Here is a 19,591-nt window from a genome sequence, read left to right as displayed (position 1 = left end):
ACACACTTTTAGTGGGAGCTCACTGTATAAACTCGCACACTTATAGTGGGGTCTCACTGTATAAAGTCACACACTTATAGTGGGGTCTCACTGTATAAACTCACACACTTATAGTGGGAGCTCCCTGTATAAACTCACACACTTATAGTGGAGTCTCACTGTATAAACTCACACACTTACAGTGGAAGCTCACTGTATAAACTCACACACTTATAGTGGCAGCTCACTGTATAAACTCACACACTTATAGTGGGAGCTCACTGTATAAACTCACACACTTATAGTGGGAGCTCACTGTATAAACTCACACACTTATAGTGGGAGCTCCCTGTATAAACTCACACACTTATAGTGGGAGCTCACTGTATAAACTCACACACTTATAGTGGGAGCTCACTGTATAAACTCACACACTTATAGTGGTAGCTCAGTGTATAAACTCACACACTTATAGTGGGAGCTCACTGTATAAACTCACACCCTTATAGTGGGAGCTCACTGTATAAACTCACACACTTATTGTGTTAGCTCACTGTATAAACTCACACATTTATAGTGGGAGCTCACTATAAACTCACACACTTATAGTGGGAGCTCACTGTAAACTCACACACTTATAGTGGGAGCTCACTGTATAAACTCACCCACTTTTAGTGGGAGCTCACTGTATAAACTCGCACACTTATAGTGGGGTCTCACTGTATAAAGTCACACACTTATAGTGGTGTCTCACTATAAACTCACACACTTATAGTGGGAGCTCCCTGTATAAACTCACACACTTATAGTGGGAGCTCAGTGTATAAACTCACACACTTATAGTGGGAGCTCACTGTATAAACTCACACACTTATAGTGGGAGCTCACTGTATAAACTCACACTTATAGTGGGAGCTCACTGTATAAACTCACACACTTATAGTGTGTGCTCACTGTATTAACTCACACACTTATAGTGAGAGCTCACTGTATAAACTCACACACTTATAGTGTGTGCTCACTGTATAAACTCACACACTTAAAATGTGTGCTCACTGTTTAAACTCACACACTTATAGTGTGTGCTCACTGTATAAACTCACACACTTATAGTGGGGTCTCACTGTATAAACTCACACACTTAAAATGTGTGCTCACTGTTTAAACTCACACACTTATAGTGTGTGCTCACTGTATAAACTCACACACTTATAGTGGGAGCTCACTGTATAAACTCACACACTTATAGTGGGAGCTCACTGTATAAACTCACACACTTATAGTGGGAGCTCACTGTATAAACTCACACACTTATAGTGGGAGCTCACTGTATAAACTCACACACTTATAGTGGGAGCTCACTGTATAAACTCACACATTTATAGTGGGGGCTCACTGTATAAACTCACACACTTATAGTGGGAGCTCACTATAAACTCACACACTTATAGTGGGAGCTCAGTGTATAAACTCACACACTTATAGTGGGAGCTCACTGTATAAACTCACACACTTATAGTGGGAGCTCACTGTATAAACTCACACACTTATAGTGTGTGCTCACTGTATTAACTCACACACTTATAGTGAGAGCTCACTGTATAAACTCACACACTTATAGTGTGTGCTCACTGTATAAACTCACACACTTATAGTGTGTGCTCACTGTATAAACTCACACACTTATAGTGGGGGCTCACTGTATAAACTCACACACTTATAGTGGGGGCTCACTGTATAAACTCACACACTTATAGTGGGAGCTCACTGTATAAACTCACACACTTATAGTGGGGGTTCACTGTGTAAACTCACGCACTTATAGTGGGAGCTCACTGTATAAACTCACACACTTATAGTGGGAGCTCACTGTATAAACTCACACATTTATAGTGGGAGCTCACTGTATAAACTCACACACTTATAGTGGGAGCTCACTGTATAAACTCACACCCTTATAGTGGGAGCTCAGTGTATAAACTCACACACTTATAGTGGGGGTTCACTGTGTAAACTCACGCACTTATAGTGGGAGCTCACTATAAACTCACACACTTATAGTGGGAGCTCACTGTATAAACTCACACATTTATAGTGGGAGCTCACTGTATAAACTCACACACTTATAGTGGGAGCTCACTGTATAAACTCACACCCTTATAGTGGGAGCTCAGTGTTTTAACTCACACACTTATTGTGGGAGCTCACTGTATAAACTCACACATTTATAGTGGGAGCTCACTATAAACTCACACACTTATAGTGGGGTCTCACTATAAACTCACACACTTATAGTGGGAGCTCACTGTGTAAACTCACACACTTATAGTGGGAGCTCACTGTTTCAACTCACACACTTATAGTGGGAGCTCACTGTATAAACTCACACACTTATAGTGGGAGCTCACTGTATAAACTCACACACTTATAGTGGGAGCTCACTGTATAAACTCACACACTTATAGTGGGAGCTCACTGTATAAACTCACACACTTATAGTGGGAGCTCACTGTATAAACTCACACACTTATAGTGGGGGCTCACTGTATAAACTCACACACTTATAGTGGGAGCTCACTGTATAAACTCACACACTTATAGTGGGAGCTCACTGTATAAACTCACACACTTATAGTGGGAGCTCACTGTATAAACTCACACACTTATAGTGGGGGCTCACTGTATAAACTCACACACTTATAGTGGGAGCTCCCTGTATAAACTCACACACTTATAGTGGGAGCTCACTGTATAAACTCACACACTTATAGTGGATGTTTTGTGTGTCAACGAGTTACACTCAGACCCAGTGAGCGTGCTGTAGCGCCTCCTGTGGTGGCAGGGTGCAATGTCAGTGTGACGCGTTGACATTAGCAGCCGCCATTATAAATACGCAGACAGGAATTTGCAGTGAAACGGTAAAAATGCCAGCAGGATAGACGATTTAAAGTAGGAGGTTAAATTATATCTGTGACCCTGGTCTAATTTATCGCCCGTTCTCGAACCCCGCTTCACTCTGTCTCAATGTGTGATCGACTGTTATACTCATTATCATAAGCAGTCCCTTGAGTCAGGGAACTGCTTCTATGACAAAAAGTTCACAGGTGCTCCAATGAAGGACCTAATATTCCAGATCCCGAACTACATCCTGAAGGGTGGAAGATGCCTGTGGGTGGATTATTTAACGTGGGGTGACCGTTGCACACCAGCCACCACACGGGCTTGACAGAGCTAGGCCTTGGTCCAGGGGCAAGGGTTAACCAGGACGACTGGAGACCTGCTCTGCTACACGGACCCAGTGTGCGCACATATCACAGTGTGGGCTGGGCCCGTGCTGCCCCTGGGCCCCCGCTTCCCCTGGGCCCCAAACTCGCGCCTCTCCTGGGCCCCGATCACGTCCCTCTACAATCTCTCGCCGCTGCTGATGTACCTGCCCACGCTCCAATCACCGACTTGGATCTTGGTGACGTCCAATCATAGAAATATAGAAAATAGGTGCAGGAGTAGGCCATTCGGCCCTTCGAGCCTGCACCACCATTCAATAAGATCACGGCTGATCATTCCCTCAGTACCCCTTTCCTGCTTTCTCTCCATACCCCTCGATCCCTTTAGCCGTAAGGGCCATATCTAACTCCCTTTTGAATATATCCCATGAACTGGCATCAACAACTCTCTGCGGCAGGGAATCCCACAGGTTATCAACTGAGTGAAGGAGTTTCTCCTCATCTCGGTCCTAAATGGCCTACCCCTTATCCTATGTTCCCTGGTTCTGGACTTCCCCAACATCGGGAACATTCTTCCCGCATCTAACCTGTCCAATCCCGTCAGAATCTTATACGTTTCTCATCCTTCTAAACGCCAGTGAATATAGGCCCAGTTGATTCAGTCTCTCCTCATATGTCAGTCCAGCCATCCCTGGAATCAGTCTGGTGAACCTTCGCTGCACTCCCTAAATAACAAGAATGCCCTTCCTCAGATTAGGAGACCAAAACTGAACACAATATTCCAGGTGAGGCCTCACCAAGGCCCTGTACAACTGCAGCAAGACCTCCCTGCTCCTATACTCAAATCCCCTAATCCCCTCGCTATAAAGGCCAACATACTATTTGCCACCTTCACCGCCTGCTGTACCTGCATGCCAACCTTCAATGACTGATGTACTATGACACCCAGGTCTCGCTGCACCTCCCCTTTTCCTAATCTGCCGCCATTCAGATAATCTGCCTTCGTGTTTTTGCCCCCAAAGTGGATAACCTCACATTTATCCACATTACACTGCATCTGCCATGCATTTGCCCACTCACCTAACCTGTCCAAGTCACCCTGCAGCCTCTTAGCATCCTCCTCACAGCTCACACCGCCACCCAACTTAGTGTCATCTGCAAACTTGGAGATATTACACTCAATTCCTTCATCCAAATCATTAATGTATATTGTAAATAGCTGGGGTCCCAGCACTGAGCCCTGCGGCACCCCACTGGTCACTGCCTGCCATTCTGAAAAGGACCCGTTTATCCCGACTCTCTGCTTCCTGTCTGCCAACCAGTTCTCTATCCACGTCAGTACATTACCCCCAATACCATGTGCTTTAATTTTGCACACCAATCTCTTGTGTGGGACCTTGTCAAAAGCCTTTTTAAAGTCCAAATACACCACATCCACTGGTTCTCCCTTGTCCACTCTAATAGTTACATCCTCAAAATCCACTTGCCCTTTTCACTGCCGTTACTCTTTTTTTCCAGCAAGTGTTGCTCCCTCGAGTGGTACGTCACCACACTGCTCCCGCTGCTCCCCGGCCTGTCCCGATGGTGCTCGCAGGCCGGAGGTGACACAGCCTGCTGGGCTAGGCCGCCACACTGCTCCCGCCGCTCCCCGGCCTGTCCCGATGGTGCTCGCAGGCCGCAGGTGACACAGCCTGCTGGGCTAGGCCGCCACACTGCTCCCGCCGCTCCCCGGCCTGTCCCGATGGTGCTCGCAGGCCGCAGGTGACACAGCCTGCTGGGCTAGGCCATCACACTGCTCCCCCCGCTCCCCGGCCTGTCCCGATGGTGCTCGCAGGCCGCAGGTGACACAGCCTGCTGGGCTAGGCCGCCACACTGCTCCCCCCGCTCCCCGGCCTGCTCCGCTACCCCTGCTGTGTTTGCACACTGTTGACTACTGCACTGTTGTCCTATATTTTCTATACAATGATATACTGTGAGCGTCTTGCTGCCTCAGACACCGTTCTGCCATTTTCAGAGTGTCTGGGAGAAGTCGCGAGGCGGCAGAACTGTAAAGAAAGTTCCAGAAACGGCAGTAACGTGTCCGAGAGAGGTAAGGAAATCCTGCACGGATCTTAACGTTTCAAACTCCAAACTGTCCTGAGAAACATGAGAATGTTTAGGGACCGGGTGGGAACATTGGGCCCCCTGATCAATAGATCCCCACATAATCTCGGCAGGACTGCGGGAGTGCAGCTTTGTCGAGGGTGCTGTCCCTTGGGTCAGAGGTTGGCCCAAGGCTGGGCCTCGCCTGCACAGGTGGACGACACGATTGGTGGAGGAGTGCAGCGTTCTCCCTGGACACACCTCCTCCCTCAGCCAGCCAACAGCAGAAGATGCTATTTAACTGGGCTTCGTGGAATCTTCCTGTGCAACAATAGCTGCTGTGTTTGCCTACGTAATAATCTCTGCAAGCTGAGAGATACACGCTGCTGTTATATAACATTGGTGCGGACATCCTTTCTCCCCACAACTGCAGTGAACTGCCTCCTTGAACCATTCCTACTGACCCCTTCGATGACTTTACCTGCTAATGTTTCCGACGGCCTATCCCGCCCTCCGCCCTCCCCTTTTAATTCGGATACCCCCACTACATAAAAGGCTTTCCTTTATATAATGCCTTTTATATCTGTCCCCAGGATGTCCAAAAGCACTTTTGGAGTGCAGTCACTGTTGTAATGTGGAAAACACGGCAGCCAATTAGCGCACAGCAAGCTCCCACACACAGCGACGTGATAATGACTCAGGTCATCTGTTTTGGTGATGTTGGTCGAGGGATAAATATTGGTCCCAGGACACCGGGGAGAACTCCCCCTGCTCTTCTTCCAAATAGTGGCCCCGGGATCTTTTACATCCACCCGAGAGGGCAGACGGGGCCTCGGTTTAACGTCTCATCCGAGAGACGGCCCCTCCGACAGTGTGGGGCTCCCTCAGTACTGCCCCTCCGACAGTGCGGCGCTCCCTCAGCAAAGCCCCTCCGACAGTGCGGCACTCCCTCAGTACTGCCCCTCCAACAGTGCGGCGCTCTCCCAGTACTGCCCCTCCGACAGTGCGGCGCTCCCTCAGTACTGCCCCTCCGACAGTGCGGCACTCCCTCAGTACTGCCCCTCCGACAGTGCGGCGCTCCCTCAGTACCGCCCCTCCGACAGTGCGGCACTCCCTCAGTACTGCCCCTCCGACAGTGCGGCACTCCCTCAGTACTGCCCCTCCGACAGTGCGGCGCTCCCTCAGTACTGCCCCTCCAACAGTGCGCCGCTCTCCCAGTACTGCCCCTCTGACAGTGCGGCGCTCCCTCAGTACTGCCCCTCCGACAGTGCGGCACTCCCTCAGTACTGCCCCTCCGACAGTGCGGCGCTCCCTCAGTACTGCCCCTCCGACAGTGCGGCGCTCCCTCAGTACTGCCCCTCCGACAGTGCGGCGCTCCCTCAGTACTGTCCCTCCGACAGTGCGGCACTCCCTCAGTACTGCCCCTCCGACAGTGCGGCGCTCCCTCAGTACCGCCCTTTGACAGTGCGGCGCTCCCTCAGTACCGCCCTTTGACAGTGCGGCACTCCCTCAGTACCGCCCTTTGACAGTGCGGCACTCCCTCAGTACTACACTGGGAATGGTCGCCCGGATTTTTGTGCTCAAGTTTCTGGAGCGGGACTCGAACCCACGACCTTCTGACTCACAGACGAGAGTGCTGCCCAGTGAGCCACGGCTGACACATTGAGCAGTCAGTCTCACTCACCACATTGCAAAATTGAGTGAGGCTGGTTGGTGCGCTGGACCAGCATCGCTGTGATCCAGAGATCGGTAAATCTGGTGATTTGTGTGGCCTGTTCCCCACTCCCCTCCCCAGGCTGGGCCTCCACGTGACTCCCGTCCCAAGCTGCATGGTTGAGAGTTTACATCCAGCTGATACTGAAATCCCTATGGCCACTGTGTCACCTCCACCCCCCCCCCCCCCCCAGTTTGAAACACAACACGTGTAGATATGTGAGTCAACGGTGAGCTTGTGTTTGTGTTTTTCAGACAGCGGTGCCCGCTTCAGTGAGAAGGATACAAAGGGCATGCTGGTCTGGTCCCCCAACCACAACATTTCCGACGCTAAACGTAAGTTTGGTTTGTGACCATCTCGGTTCCAGTTTAGATGATCTGAGCTTTGATCATAAAGTTCAGCTTGGCTCAGTCAAGAGGAAGGCGTGGATTTTGATGATACGGGTGTTCAGAAGGGAAGGTCTGAAGGACAAGCATTTTATTAAAGGGTTGAGGGGGGAAATCCAACAGATAGACCAATCACAGGGAGAGAGCCAGTAGATAGACCAATCACAGGGAGAGAGCCAGTAAATAGACCAATCACAGGGAGAGAGCCACTAGATAGACCAATCACAGGGAGAGAACCAGTAGATAGACCAATCACAGGGAGAGAGCCAGTAGATAGACCAATCACAGGGAGAGAACCAGTAGATAGACCAATCATAGGGAGAGAGCCAGTAAATAGACCAATCACAGGGAGAGAGCATTAGATAGACCAATCACAGGGAGAGAACCAGTAGATAGACCAATCATAGGGAGAGAGCCAGTAAATAGACCAATCACAGGGAGAGAGCATTAGATAGACCAATCACAGGGAGAGAGCCAGTAGATAGACCAATCACAGCGAGCGGGCCAGTAAATAGACCAATCACAGCGAGCGAGCCAATAAATAGACCAATCACAGCGAGCCAGCAGATAGACCAAGTTTTGGATCGTTCTGTTCGAGTTTCGGTGATATTGCTGAGCAGTTTATAAGGAACATCCCAATGTGAAGCACCTTTCTAATTCTGTGTGTCTCTTTCAGTCGATGAGTATATCGCCATGGCCAAGGAGAAGCATGGGTACAACATCGAACAGGTAGGGCGAGGGGTTTGGGGGCTTGTGGCATTGGGGGGGGAATGGGAGGGGGAGAGAGGCGGGACCTGGGGGGGAAGGGAGAGAGGCGGGGCCTGGGGGGGAAGGGAAAGAGGCGGGGCCTGGGGGGAAGGGAGAGAGGCGGGGCCTGGGGGGGAGAGAGGGAGTCGGGGCCTTGGGGGAGGGCGGGCGAGAGGCGGGGCCTGGAGGAGGGAGGGCGAGAGGCGGGGCCTGGGGGAAGGAGGGCGAGAGGCGGGACCTGGGGGAGGGAGACGGGGCCTGGGAGAGAGGCAGGGCCTGGGGGAGGGAGGGGGAGATGGGAAGGGCGGGTGAAAGGCGGGGCCTGGGGGAGGGCGGGCGAGAGGTGGGGCCTGGGGGAGGGAGGGCGAGAGGCGGGGCCTGGGGGAGGGAGACGGGGCCTGGGAGAGAGGCAGGGCCTGGGGGAAGGAGGGCGAGAGGCGGGGCCTGGGGGAGGGAGGGGGAGGCGGGGCCTGTGGGGAGGGAGGGCGAGAGGCGGGGCCTGGAGGAGGGAGGGCGAGAGGCGGGGCCTGGGGGAGGGAGGGCGAGAGGCGGGGCCTGGAGGAGGGAGGGCGAGAGGCGGGGCCTGGGGGAGGGAGGGCGAGAGGCGGGGCCTGGGGGAGGGAGGGCGAGAGGCGGGGCCTATGGGGAGGGCGGGTGAAAGGTGGGGCCTGGGGGAGGGAGGGGGAGGGGGAGAGAGCTGTTGTCTGAATGCTCGGTGCTGATCCCCCCCCCAGGCACTGGGAATGCTGCTGTGGCACAAACACGATGTGGACAAGTCCCTCGCCGATCTGGCCAACTTCACTCCGTTCCCAGACGAGTGGACCGTCGAGGACAAGGTGCTGTTCGAGCAGGCCTTCAGCTTCCACGGCAAGAGCTTCCAGCGCATCCAGCAAATGGTGAGCCCCCGCCTCCCCACGCGACCACCCCCATCCCCACCCCCACCCCCCGACCCCGACCCCGCATGTCCTGGCTGGGTGGGGGGTGATATTTGCAGATCCTGCCAGCATGGTGCAGTGGGTCAGGATTGGAGGGTGGGAATAATAACAATAACAATAACTTTTATTTATATAGCGCCTTTAACACAGTAAAACACCCCAAGTCCCTCACAACAGTCTTACAACCCGTGAGAGGAGGGAAAGCGGGAGAAAGAGGTGGAATAGGTTAATGGCTCGGGTCCGAAGTGGCAGGCAGATAGACACGGCAAAAAACTAAAACAGTTCAAATTACATTGTAAATAATACAATGAGTATACAATAGTAAAATCAGTATAATAAAGATTAATTATTAAATAATATATACAATAATTATACATTAAGTTAAAATGAGAAAATCGGCAATTGAAGCAAATTAAATATGTTGGCTGTCTTTAAAATTCATTCCTTGTCCATTGATTCTTCCATATTAATTTGAATCAATCACCGCCCTCCATCAGGCTCGAGTTCCTCCGTTGTCAGGGAGCAGCTTTTTTTTAAACTCGAGGGGGGTGCGGGTCTTTGTGAGGTGGGGCGGGGGAGACCAGGGCTGACGGGATTGGCAGAGAGTTTTGCGGTTGGTTATGGCGAGTATTCCTGTACGAGTGATGTGTCGTTCGCTCCTCTCTCTCTCACAGCTGCCTGACAAGCTGATCGCCAGCCTGGTCAAATACTACTACTCGTGGAAGAAGACCCGGACTCGCACCAGTGTGATGGACCGGCAAGCTCGCAAACTGGTGCATAAAAAGGAGCGAGAGGACAGGTATGTGGACACCTCCTGCACTCCTCATGTTCCCCCCTCGCCCCCCAATATCCTCCCCCTCGCCCCCCAATATCCTCCCCCTCGCCCCCCAATATCCTCCCCCTCGCCCCCCAATATCCTCCCCCTCGCCCCCCAATATCCTCCCCCTCGCCCCCCCAATATCCTCCCCCTCGCCCCCCAATATCCTCCCCCTCGCCCCCCAATATCCTCCCCCTCGCCCCCCAATATCCTCCCCCTCGCCCCCCAATATCCTCCCCCTCGCCCCCCAATATCCTCCCCCTCGCCCCCCAATATCCTCCCCCTCGCCCCCCAATATCCTCCCCCTCGCCCCCCAATATCCTCCCCCTCGCCCCCCAATATCCTCCCCCTCGCCCCCCAATATCCTCCCCCTCGCCCCCCATATCCTCCCCCTCGCCCCCCATATCCTCCCCCTCGCCCCCCATATCCTCCCCCTCGCCCCCCCAATACCCTCCCCCTCGCCCCCCCATATCCTCCCCCTCGCCCCCCCATATCCTCCCCCTCGCCCCCCCATATCCTCCCCCTCGCCCCCCCATATCCTCCCCCTCGCCCCCCCCATATCCTCCCCCTCGCCCCCCCCATATCCTCCCCCTCGCCCCCCCCATATCCTCCCCCTCGCCCCCCCCAATATCCTCCCCCTCGCCCCCCATATCCTGCCCCTCCCCCCCATATCCTGCCTCTCCCCCCAATATTCTCCCCCCAATATTCTGCCCCTCCCCTTCCCCCCAATATCCTCCCCCTCGCCCCCAATATCCTCCCCCTCGCCCCCAATATCCTCCCCCTCGCCCCCAATATCCTCCCCCTCGCCCCCCAATATCCTCCCCCTCGCCCCCCAATATCCTCCCCCTCCCCCCATACCCTTCCCCGCCCCAAAGACCTTGACTATTGCTGCGATATGGGCAACCCCTGGGCACCCTGACCATTCTTAGCATAGGCGCTGTCGTCTGGCTCTTCGTCTGCAGTAGGCATTGACGCCCAGCCTGATCCTGGCGCGACTGCTTTGTCCCCCCTGTCGCATTGTGGCTGACTTAGAACGGGAATCGAAGCAGAGGTGCTCTCTCGACCCTGCGGCTCAGATATCCAATCCTTTCCTTCTAACACCTTGTGGGGCGGGGGCTGCGGTGACGGAGGGCGAGTGCGGGTGGAGCCCCTGGTTTTCGGGGGGCGGGTGAGAGTTTGGCCCCTGCTCACTCTCTCTCACTCGGTTTCCCTGTTTTGCAGTAACGATGAGGCGGAGGAGGTCACGGTGCAGATCGCGGAGGACAGTGATTATGAGCCCGACGTCAAGAGGGAGGTAAGCCTTGGCTCTGCGTCCCCATTCCCCGCTAGGCCGGACGCAGGCAGCCGATTATCCCCTTGGCGTTCCGATTGTCCAATGTTGAGCTCGGTGCTCCGTTGCCTTGAGTTGCCTGCAGCTGTGGCTCCACTTTACACTTCTGGAAGCTTCTCCCCTCCTGGCTGAGGTCCGATTCCACAGGCAGCCCTCAGGAACTCTCCCGTGGGAACAGGAGGCCCCTCAAACCCTTCCCACCAATCACTGAGATCGTGTCTGATTGCCTTAGCTTCATATCCCTCGAGAACCTTGCCCAACAATAATCTCTCCCTCTCAGTCTTGACCTTTCTAATTGACCCCCGACCTCAGCAGCGTTTTGGGGGGGAGAGTTCCCGATTCCCAGGGCCCTTTGTGTGAAAAAGTGCTCCCTGACATCACCCTGAACGGCCGGGCTCTAATGGTAAGGTGTCGCCCCCTTGTTCTGGACTGACCCACCGGAGGGAATGGTCTCTCTCTCGATCTCCCCCATCGAACCCTTTAACCCTCTCAAACCCCTCGATTAGATCTCCCCTTAATCTTCCACACCCGAGGGAACACAGGCCCAGTCTGTGCGGCCTGTCCTGGTAATTTAACCCTCTAAGCCCCGGGGTATGGTTCTGGTGACTCTGCCCCGCTCCCCCTCCGAGGCCGATATCCCCCTCCCCGAGGGGCAGGCCCAGGACGGGACGCAGTCTCTCCACACGGGGTCTGACCGGAGCTTTATATAAACTGTAACATCGCTCCCACCGATTGTATTCCAGCCCCCGAGATATTCCATTAACCTCTAATTATTTCTTGTACCGGAACACTGTGTGCTAGTGATTTCTGTACCTGCACCTCTGGGTAGATTGGGCCTCTACTCATTGGAATTCAGAAGAATGAGAGGTGATCTTATTGAAACGTATAAGATTATGAGGGGGCTTGACAAGGTGGATGCAGAGAGGATGTTCCCACTGATGGGGGAGACTAGAACTAGGGGGCATGGTCTTAGAATAAGGTGCCGCCCATTTAAAACTGAGATGAGGAGGAATTTCTTCTCTCAGAGGGTTGTAAATCTGTGGAATTCGCTGCCTCAGAGAGCTGTGGAGGCTGGGTCATTGAATATATTTAAGACAGAGATAGACAGTTTCTTAACCGATAAGGGAATAAGGGAATAAGGGGGCGGGCAGGGAAGTGGAGCTGAGTCCATGATCGGATCAGCCATGATGGTATTAAATGGCGGAGCAGGCTCGAGGGGCCGAATGGCCGACTCCTGCTCCTGTTTCTGATGTTCTGATGAATCTGCTCCCCCACAGGTCTGAGCTTCCCACTGTTTAGAAGGTTGTGGGGGTGGGGGAGGGGTTAGTGGGGGCAGTAACACAATGGAAGGGGTTCTGGAGACTGCGACAAGGAATATTACACTGACCGCAGCGGTTCATGCTGGCAGCTCACCACCACTTCCGGCAATAACCGGCCTTGCCAGTGACACCCACAACTCGAGAATGATCCAAAGCGACAATACCCAGTCAGGCAGGAGTTTTGAAACCAATTTTAATCGCTGCTTCCGATTCTCCTGCAGCGTCCCGGGGAGCAGAAACCACCAAACAGCAAGTCACTGATGGTGAAGAGAGAGTCGCAGAGCATCCAGTATCGGCACCACCCGTCCCGCTCGAAGAGACGGCCACCCAAGGACATGTACCTGAGCCACGGCGAGGTGGCTGCAGTCTCTGCCAACCCCAACGCTGCCACTATCTCCCTCCGCCAGCTCGACACGCAGCTCGTCTCCATCAAACGCCAGGTGGGGGCGAGGGGGGCCTGGGGGGGGGAGGGGGGTGCCTGGGGGCTCGAGGGTGGCCTGGGGGCCACGGGGGGGGGCTCGAGGCGGGCCTGGGGGCCGCGGGGGGGGGCCTGGGGGGCTCGAGGCGGGCCTGGGGGTGGGGGGGGCCTGGGGGCTCGAGGGTGGCCTGGGGCTTGGGGGGGGCCTGGGGGCGGGAGGGGGGGCCTGGGGGCCGCGGGGGGGGCTCGAGGCGGGCCTGGGGGTGGGGGGGGCCTGGGGGCGCCAGGGGGGCTCGGGGACGGGGGGGGCTCGAGGGGGGCCTGGGGGGGGGATGGGGGCCGCGGGGGGGTGGGGTGAGCCAATGAGAGACCAGGAGGGCAGGCCCTCTGGGCATGGGAGAGGGGGGCCCGGGGGGGGGGGGGGTGCGGGATGGGGCCTGAGGGGGGGGCGGCCCCCCTGGGCATGGGAGAGGGGGGTCCGGGTGTGGGAGGGTCCGATGGGAGCATGAGAGGATGGGGTAGTGGTTGGCTTGGGGCGCATGGGGAGGGGGCCTGGGCGGGGGGGAACACAGAATGAGTTTGGCAAAGGCTTCCCGCTGGCCTTCCAATGCTGGGGGGTTGCGGGGGGGGGGTTTGGTGGCCGGTAGGAGGTGGAAAGTGATTCTAGTTTCCTGGCATTTAGCACCCGCTGTGGGATGAGTTTGAGAAATCTCTCACTAGATCCAGGAACGAGACCAACTCTTTATTTGGTCGATTGATCCAAAGGGGCTGCAGGAAATGGAAAATGTTTTTCTGCTGCAGTTGGGGGCTCAGGCACATTGGGGCAATCTCAAGGGAGCTTTACTCTATCTAACCCCCTGTACCTGCCCTGGGAGTGTGTGATGGGACAGTGTAGAGGGAGCTTTACTCTGTATCTAACCCCCTGTACCTGCCCTGGGAGTGTTTGATGGGACAGTGTAGAGGGAGCTTTACTCTGTATCTAACCCCCTGTACCTGCCCTGGGAGTGTGTGATGGGACAGTGTAGAGGGAGCTTTACTCTGTATCTAACCCCCTGTACCTGCCCTGGGAGTGTTTGATGGGACAGTGTAGAGGGAGCTTTACTCTGTATCTAACCCCCTGTACCTGCCCTGGGAGTGTGTGATGGGACAGTGTAGAGGGAGCTTTACTCTGTATCGAACCCCCTGTACCTGCCCTGGGAGTGTTTGATGGGACAGTGTAGAGGGAGCTTTACTCTGTATCTAACCCCCTGTACCTGCCCTGGGAGTGTTTGATGGGACAGTGCAGAGGGAGCTTTACTCTGTATCTAACCCGTGCTGTACCTGCCCTGGGAGTGTTTGAAGGGACAGTGTAGAGGGAGCTTTACTCTGTATCTAACCCGTGCTGTACCTGCCCTGGGAGTGTTTGATGGGACAGTGTAGAGGGAGCTTTACTCTGTATCTAACCCCGTGCTGTACCTGCCCTGGGAGTGTTTGATGGGACTGTGTAGAGGGAGCTTTACTCTGTATCTAACCCTATGCTGTACCTGCCCTGGGAGTGTTTGATGGGACAGTGCAGAGGGAGCTTTACTCTGTATCTAACCCCCTGTACCTGCCCTGGGAGTGTTTGATGGGACAGTGTAGAGGGAGCTTTACTCTGTATCTAACCCCGTGCTGTACCTGCCCTGGGAGTGTTTGATGGGACAGTGTAGAGGGAGCTTTACTCTGTATCTAACCCCATGCTGTACCTGTCCTGGGAGTGTTTGATGGGACAGTGTAGAGGGAGCTTTACTCTGTATCTAACCCACTGTACCTGCCCTGGGAGTGTTTGATGGGACAGTGTAGAGGGAGCTTTACTCTATATCTAACCCGTGCTGTACCTGCCCTGGGAGTGTTTAATGGGACAGTGTAGAGGGAGCTTTACTCTGTATCTAACCCCCTGTACCTGCCCTGGGAGTGTTTGATGGGATAGTGTAGAGGGAGCTTTACTCTGTATCTAACCCGTGCTGTACCTGCCCTGGGAGTGTTTGATGGGACAGTGTAGAGGGAGCTTTACTCTGTATCTAACCCCGTGATGTACCTGCCCTGGGAGTGTTTGATGGGACAGTGTAGAGGGAACTTTACTCTGTATCTAACCCACTGTACCTGCCCTGGGAGTGTTTGATGGGACAGTGTAGAGGGAGCTTTACTCTATATCTAACCCGTGCTGTACCTGCCCTGGGAGTGTTTAATGGGACAGTGTAGAGGGAGCTTTACTCTGTATCTAACCCCCTGTACCTGCCCTGGGAGTGTTTGATGGGATAGTGTAGAGGGAGCTTTACTCTGTATCTAACCCGTGCTGTACCTGCCCTGGGAGTGTTTGATGGGACAGTGTAGAGGGAGCTTTACTCTGTATCTAACCCCGTGATGTACCTGCCCTGGGAGTGTTTGATGGGACAGTGTAGAGGGAGCTTTACTCTGTATCTAACCCCCTGTACCTGCCCTGGGAGTGTTTGATGGGACAGTGTAGAGGGAGCTCTACTCTGTATCTAACCCCCTGTACCTGCCCTGGGAGTGTTTGATGGGACAGTGTAGAGGGAGCTTTACTCTGTATCTAACCCCGTGCTGTACCTGCCCTGGGAGTGTTTGATGGGACAGTGTAGAGGGAGCTTTACTCTGTATCTAACCCCCTGTACCTGCCTTGGGAGTGTTTGATGGGACAGTGTAGAGGGAGCTTTACTCTGTATCTAACCCCCTGTACCTGCCCTGGGAGTGTTTGATGGGACAGTGCAGAGGGAGCTTTACTCTGTATCTAACCCCCTGTACCTGCTCTGGGAGTGTTTGATGGGACAGTGTAGAGGGAGCTTTACTCTGTATCTAACCCCCTGTACCTGCCCTGGGAGTGTTTGATGGGACAGTGTAGAGGGAGCTTTACTCTGTATCTAACCCCATGCTGTACCTGCCCTGGGAGTGTTAGATGGGACAGTGCAGAGGGAGCTTTACTCTGTATCTAACCCCCTGTACCTGTCCTGGGAGTGTCCGATGGGACAGTGTAGAGGGAGCTTTACTCTGTATCTAACCCCCTGTACCTGCCCTGGGAGTGTTTGATGGGACAGTGTACAGGGAGCTTTACTCTGTATCTAACCCCGTGCTGTACCTGCCCTGGGAGTGTTTGATGGGACAGTGTAGAGGGAGCTTTACTCTGTATCTAACACCCTGTACCTGCCCTGGGCGTGTTTAATGGGACAGTGTAGAGGGAGCTTTACTCTGTATCTAACCCCCTGTACCTGCCCTGGGAGTGTTTGATGGGACAGTGTAGAGGGAGCTTTACTCTGTATCTAACCCGTGCTGCACCTGCCCTGGGAGTGTTTGATGGGACAGTGTAGAGGGAGCTTTACTCTGTATCTAACCCCCTTTAACCTGCCCTGGTAGTGATTGATGGTAAAAGATGCTTTGGATGAAGTTGTACGTGGGGAGGGGTTGAGGGATAGAGTTGGGGTTGATTTCTGAACGGCCGTGTAGCAGTGGTGTTCGAACGATCGGTGGATATATAATTTTGTTTCCCTCCCACGACACAGGTGCAGACGATAAAACAGATAAACAGCTCATTGAAACAGACGCTGGACGGGGGCATTGACAAACTGCGTCCACCAGAGGTAGGAGAGTGACACTGCACAATCCCCTCCCTCACAATCCCCTCCCTCACAATCCCCTCCCTCACAATCCCCCTCCCTCACAATCCCCTCCCTCACAATCCCCTCCCTCACAATCCCCTCCCTCACAATCCCCTCCCTCACAATCCCCCTCCCTCACAATCCCCTCCCTCACAATCCCCTCCCTCACAATCCCCTCCCTCACAATCCCCTCCCTCACAATCCCCTCCCTCACAATCCCCCTCCCTCACAATCCCCCTCCCTCACAATCCCCTCCCTCACAATCCCCTCCCTCACAATCCCCTCCCTCACAATCCCCCTCCCTCACAATCCCCTCCCTCACAATCCCCTCCCTCACAATCCCCCTCCCTCACAATCCCCCTCCCTCACAATCCCCTCCCTCACAATCCCCCTCCCTCACAATCCCCCTCCCTCACAATCCCCTCCCTCACAATCCCCTCCCTCACAATCCCCTCCCTCACAATCCCCTCCCTCACAATCCCCTCCCCCTCAATCCCCTCCCTCACAATCCCCTCCCTCACTGCATTGCCTGCACCCAGACACAGTGATAATGTGGCGTGGTTGCAGAGGCCAATGTTTAGAGGCTGTTTCTGTGACAGCCTCTTCCCCCAGACCCTCCAGTATTACCTGGTGTTGGCCCCAGGGCACTGGGTGAGCTCCCAGCTCCCACTCAGCTAGTGAGACCTTCAATATCCACCAGCATCGGTCTCTGGGCAATGTCAGCCCATCCAATCAGTGTTGTGGTCTCCTCCACTCCGGTAGTATCCAAATCCAGTGTGCCTGCCCAGTGCCCGTATCCCTTTATTTCCCCCCCCTCTCTAACCTGTTCTCTGCTACAATCAATAACTCCAGTCTGTACACCCCACAGCCTCACAACCCTCTGTGTCGGAGGGGCAGTGCTGAGGGAGTGCCGCACTGTCGGAGGGGCGGTACTGAGGGAGTGCCGGAGGGACGGTACTGAGGGAGCGCCGCACTGTCGGAGGGGCGGTACTGAGGGAGTGCCGGAGGGACGGTACTGAGGGAACGCCGCACTGTCGGAGGGGCAGTACCGAGGGAGCGCCGCACTGTCGGAGGGGCAGTACTGAGGGAACGCCGCACTGTCGGAGGGGCAGTACTGAGGGAGCGCCGCACTGTCGGAGGGGCAGTACTGAGGGAGTGTCGGAGGGACGGTACTGAGGGAGCGCCGCACTGTCGGAGGGGCGGTACTGAGGGAGTGTCGGAGGGACGGTACTGAGGGAGCGCCGCACTGTCGGAGGGGCGGTACTGAGGGAGTGTCGGAGGGACGGTACTGAGGGAGCGCCGCACTGTCGGAGGGGCAGTATTGAGGGAGTGCCGCACTGTTGGAGGAGCAGTACTGAGGGAGCACCGCACTGTCGGAGGGGCGGTACTGAGGGAGTGCCGCACTGTCGGAGGTGCTGTCTTTCGGATGAGACATTAAACCGAGGCCCCGTCTGCCCTCTCGGGTGGATGTAAAAGATCCCGGGGCCACTATTGGAAGAAGAGCAGGGGGAGTTCTCCCCGGTGTCCTGGGGCCAATATTTATCCCTCGACCAACATCACTAAAACAGATGATCCGGGTCATTCTCACATCGCTGTGTGTGGGAGCTTGCTGTGCGCAAATTGGCGATTCCCACATTACAACAGTGAGCGCACTCCGATAGTACTTCATTGGCTGTGCAGCGCCGTGGGACGTTGGCTGGTGATGAAAGGCGCTATATAAACGGTGGATGTGAAGCCAGGGGTATGTTCAGTACTGTGCAGTAATTCTCTTCTCCTCCCTCTCCGCAGTCCAACCCAAAGCTCAACTCTCGCTGGACGACCGAAGAGCAGCTCCTGGCCGTTCAAGGTATCCACAGCTCTTGGTGAATACTGCATGCTCCCTCCCTCCACCCCTCGCCCGCAGTTATACTGTCGCTGTGTCGTTCCCCTGCATCTGCTGCTCACCGGCCCTAGTGAGGGATCTGTTCCATCGGTGGGCTGCAGGGGGGGGGCGCTGATCCGTCCACTGGGGGGAGGGGGAGGGGGGGGGGCGCTGGTCCGTCCACAGTCCGTCCACTGGGGGGAGGGGGAGGGGGAGGGGGGGGCGCTGGTCCGTCCACAGTCCGTCCACTGGGGGGAGGGGCTGCAGGGAGAGCATTGGTCCGTCCACCGGGGGGAGGGGGGAGGGGCTGCAGGGGGGGGCGCTGGTCCGTCCACTGGGGGGAGGGGCTGCAGGGGGGGGGCGCTGGTCCGTCCACTGGGGGTGGGGGGAGGGGGAGGGGGCGCTGGTCCGTCCACAGTCCGTCCACTGGGGGGAGGGGGAGGGGGAGGGGGGGGCGCTGGTCCGTCCACAGTCCGTCCACTGGGGGGAGGGGCTGCAGGGGGGGGCGCTGGTTTGTCCACCGGGGGGTGGGGGGAGGGGGAGGGGGCGCTGGTCCGTCCACAGTCCGTCCACTGGGGGGAGGGGGAGAGGGGGGCGCTGGTCCGTCCACAGTCCGTCCACTGGGGGGAGGGGGGAGGGGGAGGGGGGGGGGCGCTGGTCCGTCCACTGGGGGTGGGGGGAGGGGGGGGAGGGGGGGGGGGCGCTGGTCCGTCCACAGTCCGTCCACTGGGGGGAGGGGGAGTGGGGGGGGGCGCTGGTCCGTCCACAGTCCGTCCACTGGGGGTGGGGGGAGGGGGGGGGAGTGGGGGGGGGCGGCACTGGTCCGTCCACTGGGGGGAGGGGGAGTGGGGCTGCAGGGGGGGCGCTGGTCCGTCCACTGGGGGGAGGGGGGGTGCTGTCTGTCCACATACCAGGAAGGGGGAGGGGTGAGATGGCCGATGCTATCACAAAGATGCTGGTGCGTTATTCCCCCCCCCCCGATCTGAGTCGTGTTGATTGAAGCTAAGTTGAATGGGGGCTGGGGGGGGGGAGGGGGATAACGGGGGCTGTGGGGGGGGGGATAACGGGGGCTGTGGGGGGGGGGGGAGGGGGGGCTGTGGGGGGGGAGAGAACGGGGCTGTCGGTGGGGGGGAGGGGGAGAACAGGGACT

General features: G+C 55.8%; 2 protein-coding genes across 2 annotated transcripts in view; one reads left to right on the top strand and one right to left on the bottom strand.

Moving 5' to 3' along the window:
* The first annotated feature begins 5,219 nt into the window (after positions 1–5,219).
* On the top strand, positions 5,220–18,498 carry rcor2 (REST corepressor 2). Its single transcript, XM_070868315.1, has 9 exons — positions 5,220–5,292; positions 7,254–7,334; positions 8,062–8,114; positions 8,867–9,028; positions 9,742–9,866; positions 11,106–11,178; positions 12,755–12,973; positions 16,485–16,562; positions 18,369–18,498. Exons 2-9 carry the CDS (start codon positions 7,292–7,294, stop codon positions 18,444–18,446), a joined length of 831 nt encoding a protein of 276 aa, XP_070724416.1. The 5' UTR covers positions 5,220–5,292; positions 7,254–7,291; the 3' UTR covers positions 18,447–18,498.
* A 31-nt stretch (positions 18,499–18,529) lies between these two features.
* Positions 18,530–19,591, bottom strand: part of mark2b (MAP/microtubule affinity-regulating kinase 2b) — a 51,213-nt gene continuing 50,151 nt past the window's right edge. The window contains exon 11 of the mRNA XM_070867982.1: positions 18,530–18,585. Within this exon, the coding sequence (XP_070724083.1) occupies positions 18,530–18,585 (56 nt within the window). The remainder of the gene's footprint in view (positions 18,586–19,591) is intronic.

The sequence above is a fragment of the Pristiophorus japonicus genome, chromosome 27, assembly GCF_044704955.1.
Source record: "Pristiophorus japonicus isolate sPriJap1 chromosome 27, sPriJap1.hap1, whole genome shotgun sequence".
In the NCBI taxonomy this organism is placed as follows: domain Eukaryota; kingdom Metazoa; phylum Chordata; class Chondrichthyes; family Pristiophoridae; genus Pristiophorus; species Pristiophorus japonicus.
The sequence above is the reverse complement of the archived record's forward strand: the minus strand, read 5'-3'. Positions and strand labels throughout refer to the sequence as shown.

Coding starts and splice junctions, on each gene's coding strand:
- rcor2 (XM_070868315.1), top strand. CDS start 7,292: ATGCTGGTCTGGTCCCCCAACCACAACATTTCCGACGCTAAAC. Junction 8,115..8,866: donor ATGGGTACAACATCGAACAG/GTAGGGCGAGGG, acceptor TCCCCCCCCCAG/GCACTGGGAATGCTGCTGTG. Junction 12,974..16,484: donor TCGTCTCCATCAAACGCCAG/GTGGGGGCGAGG, acceptor CCCACGACACAG/GTGCAGACGATAAAACAGAT.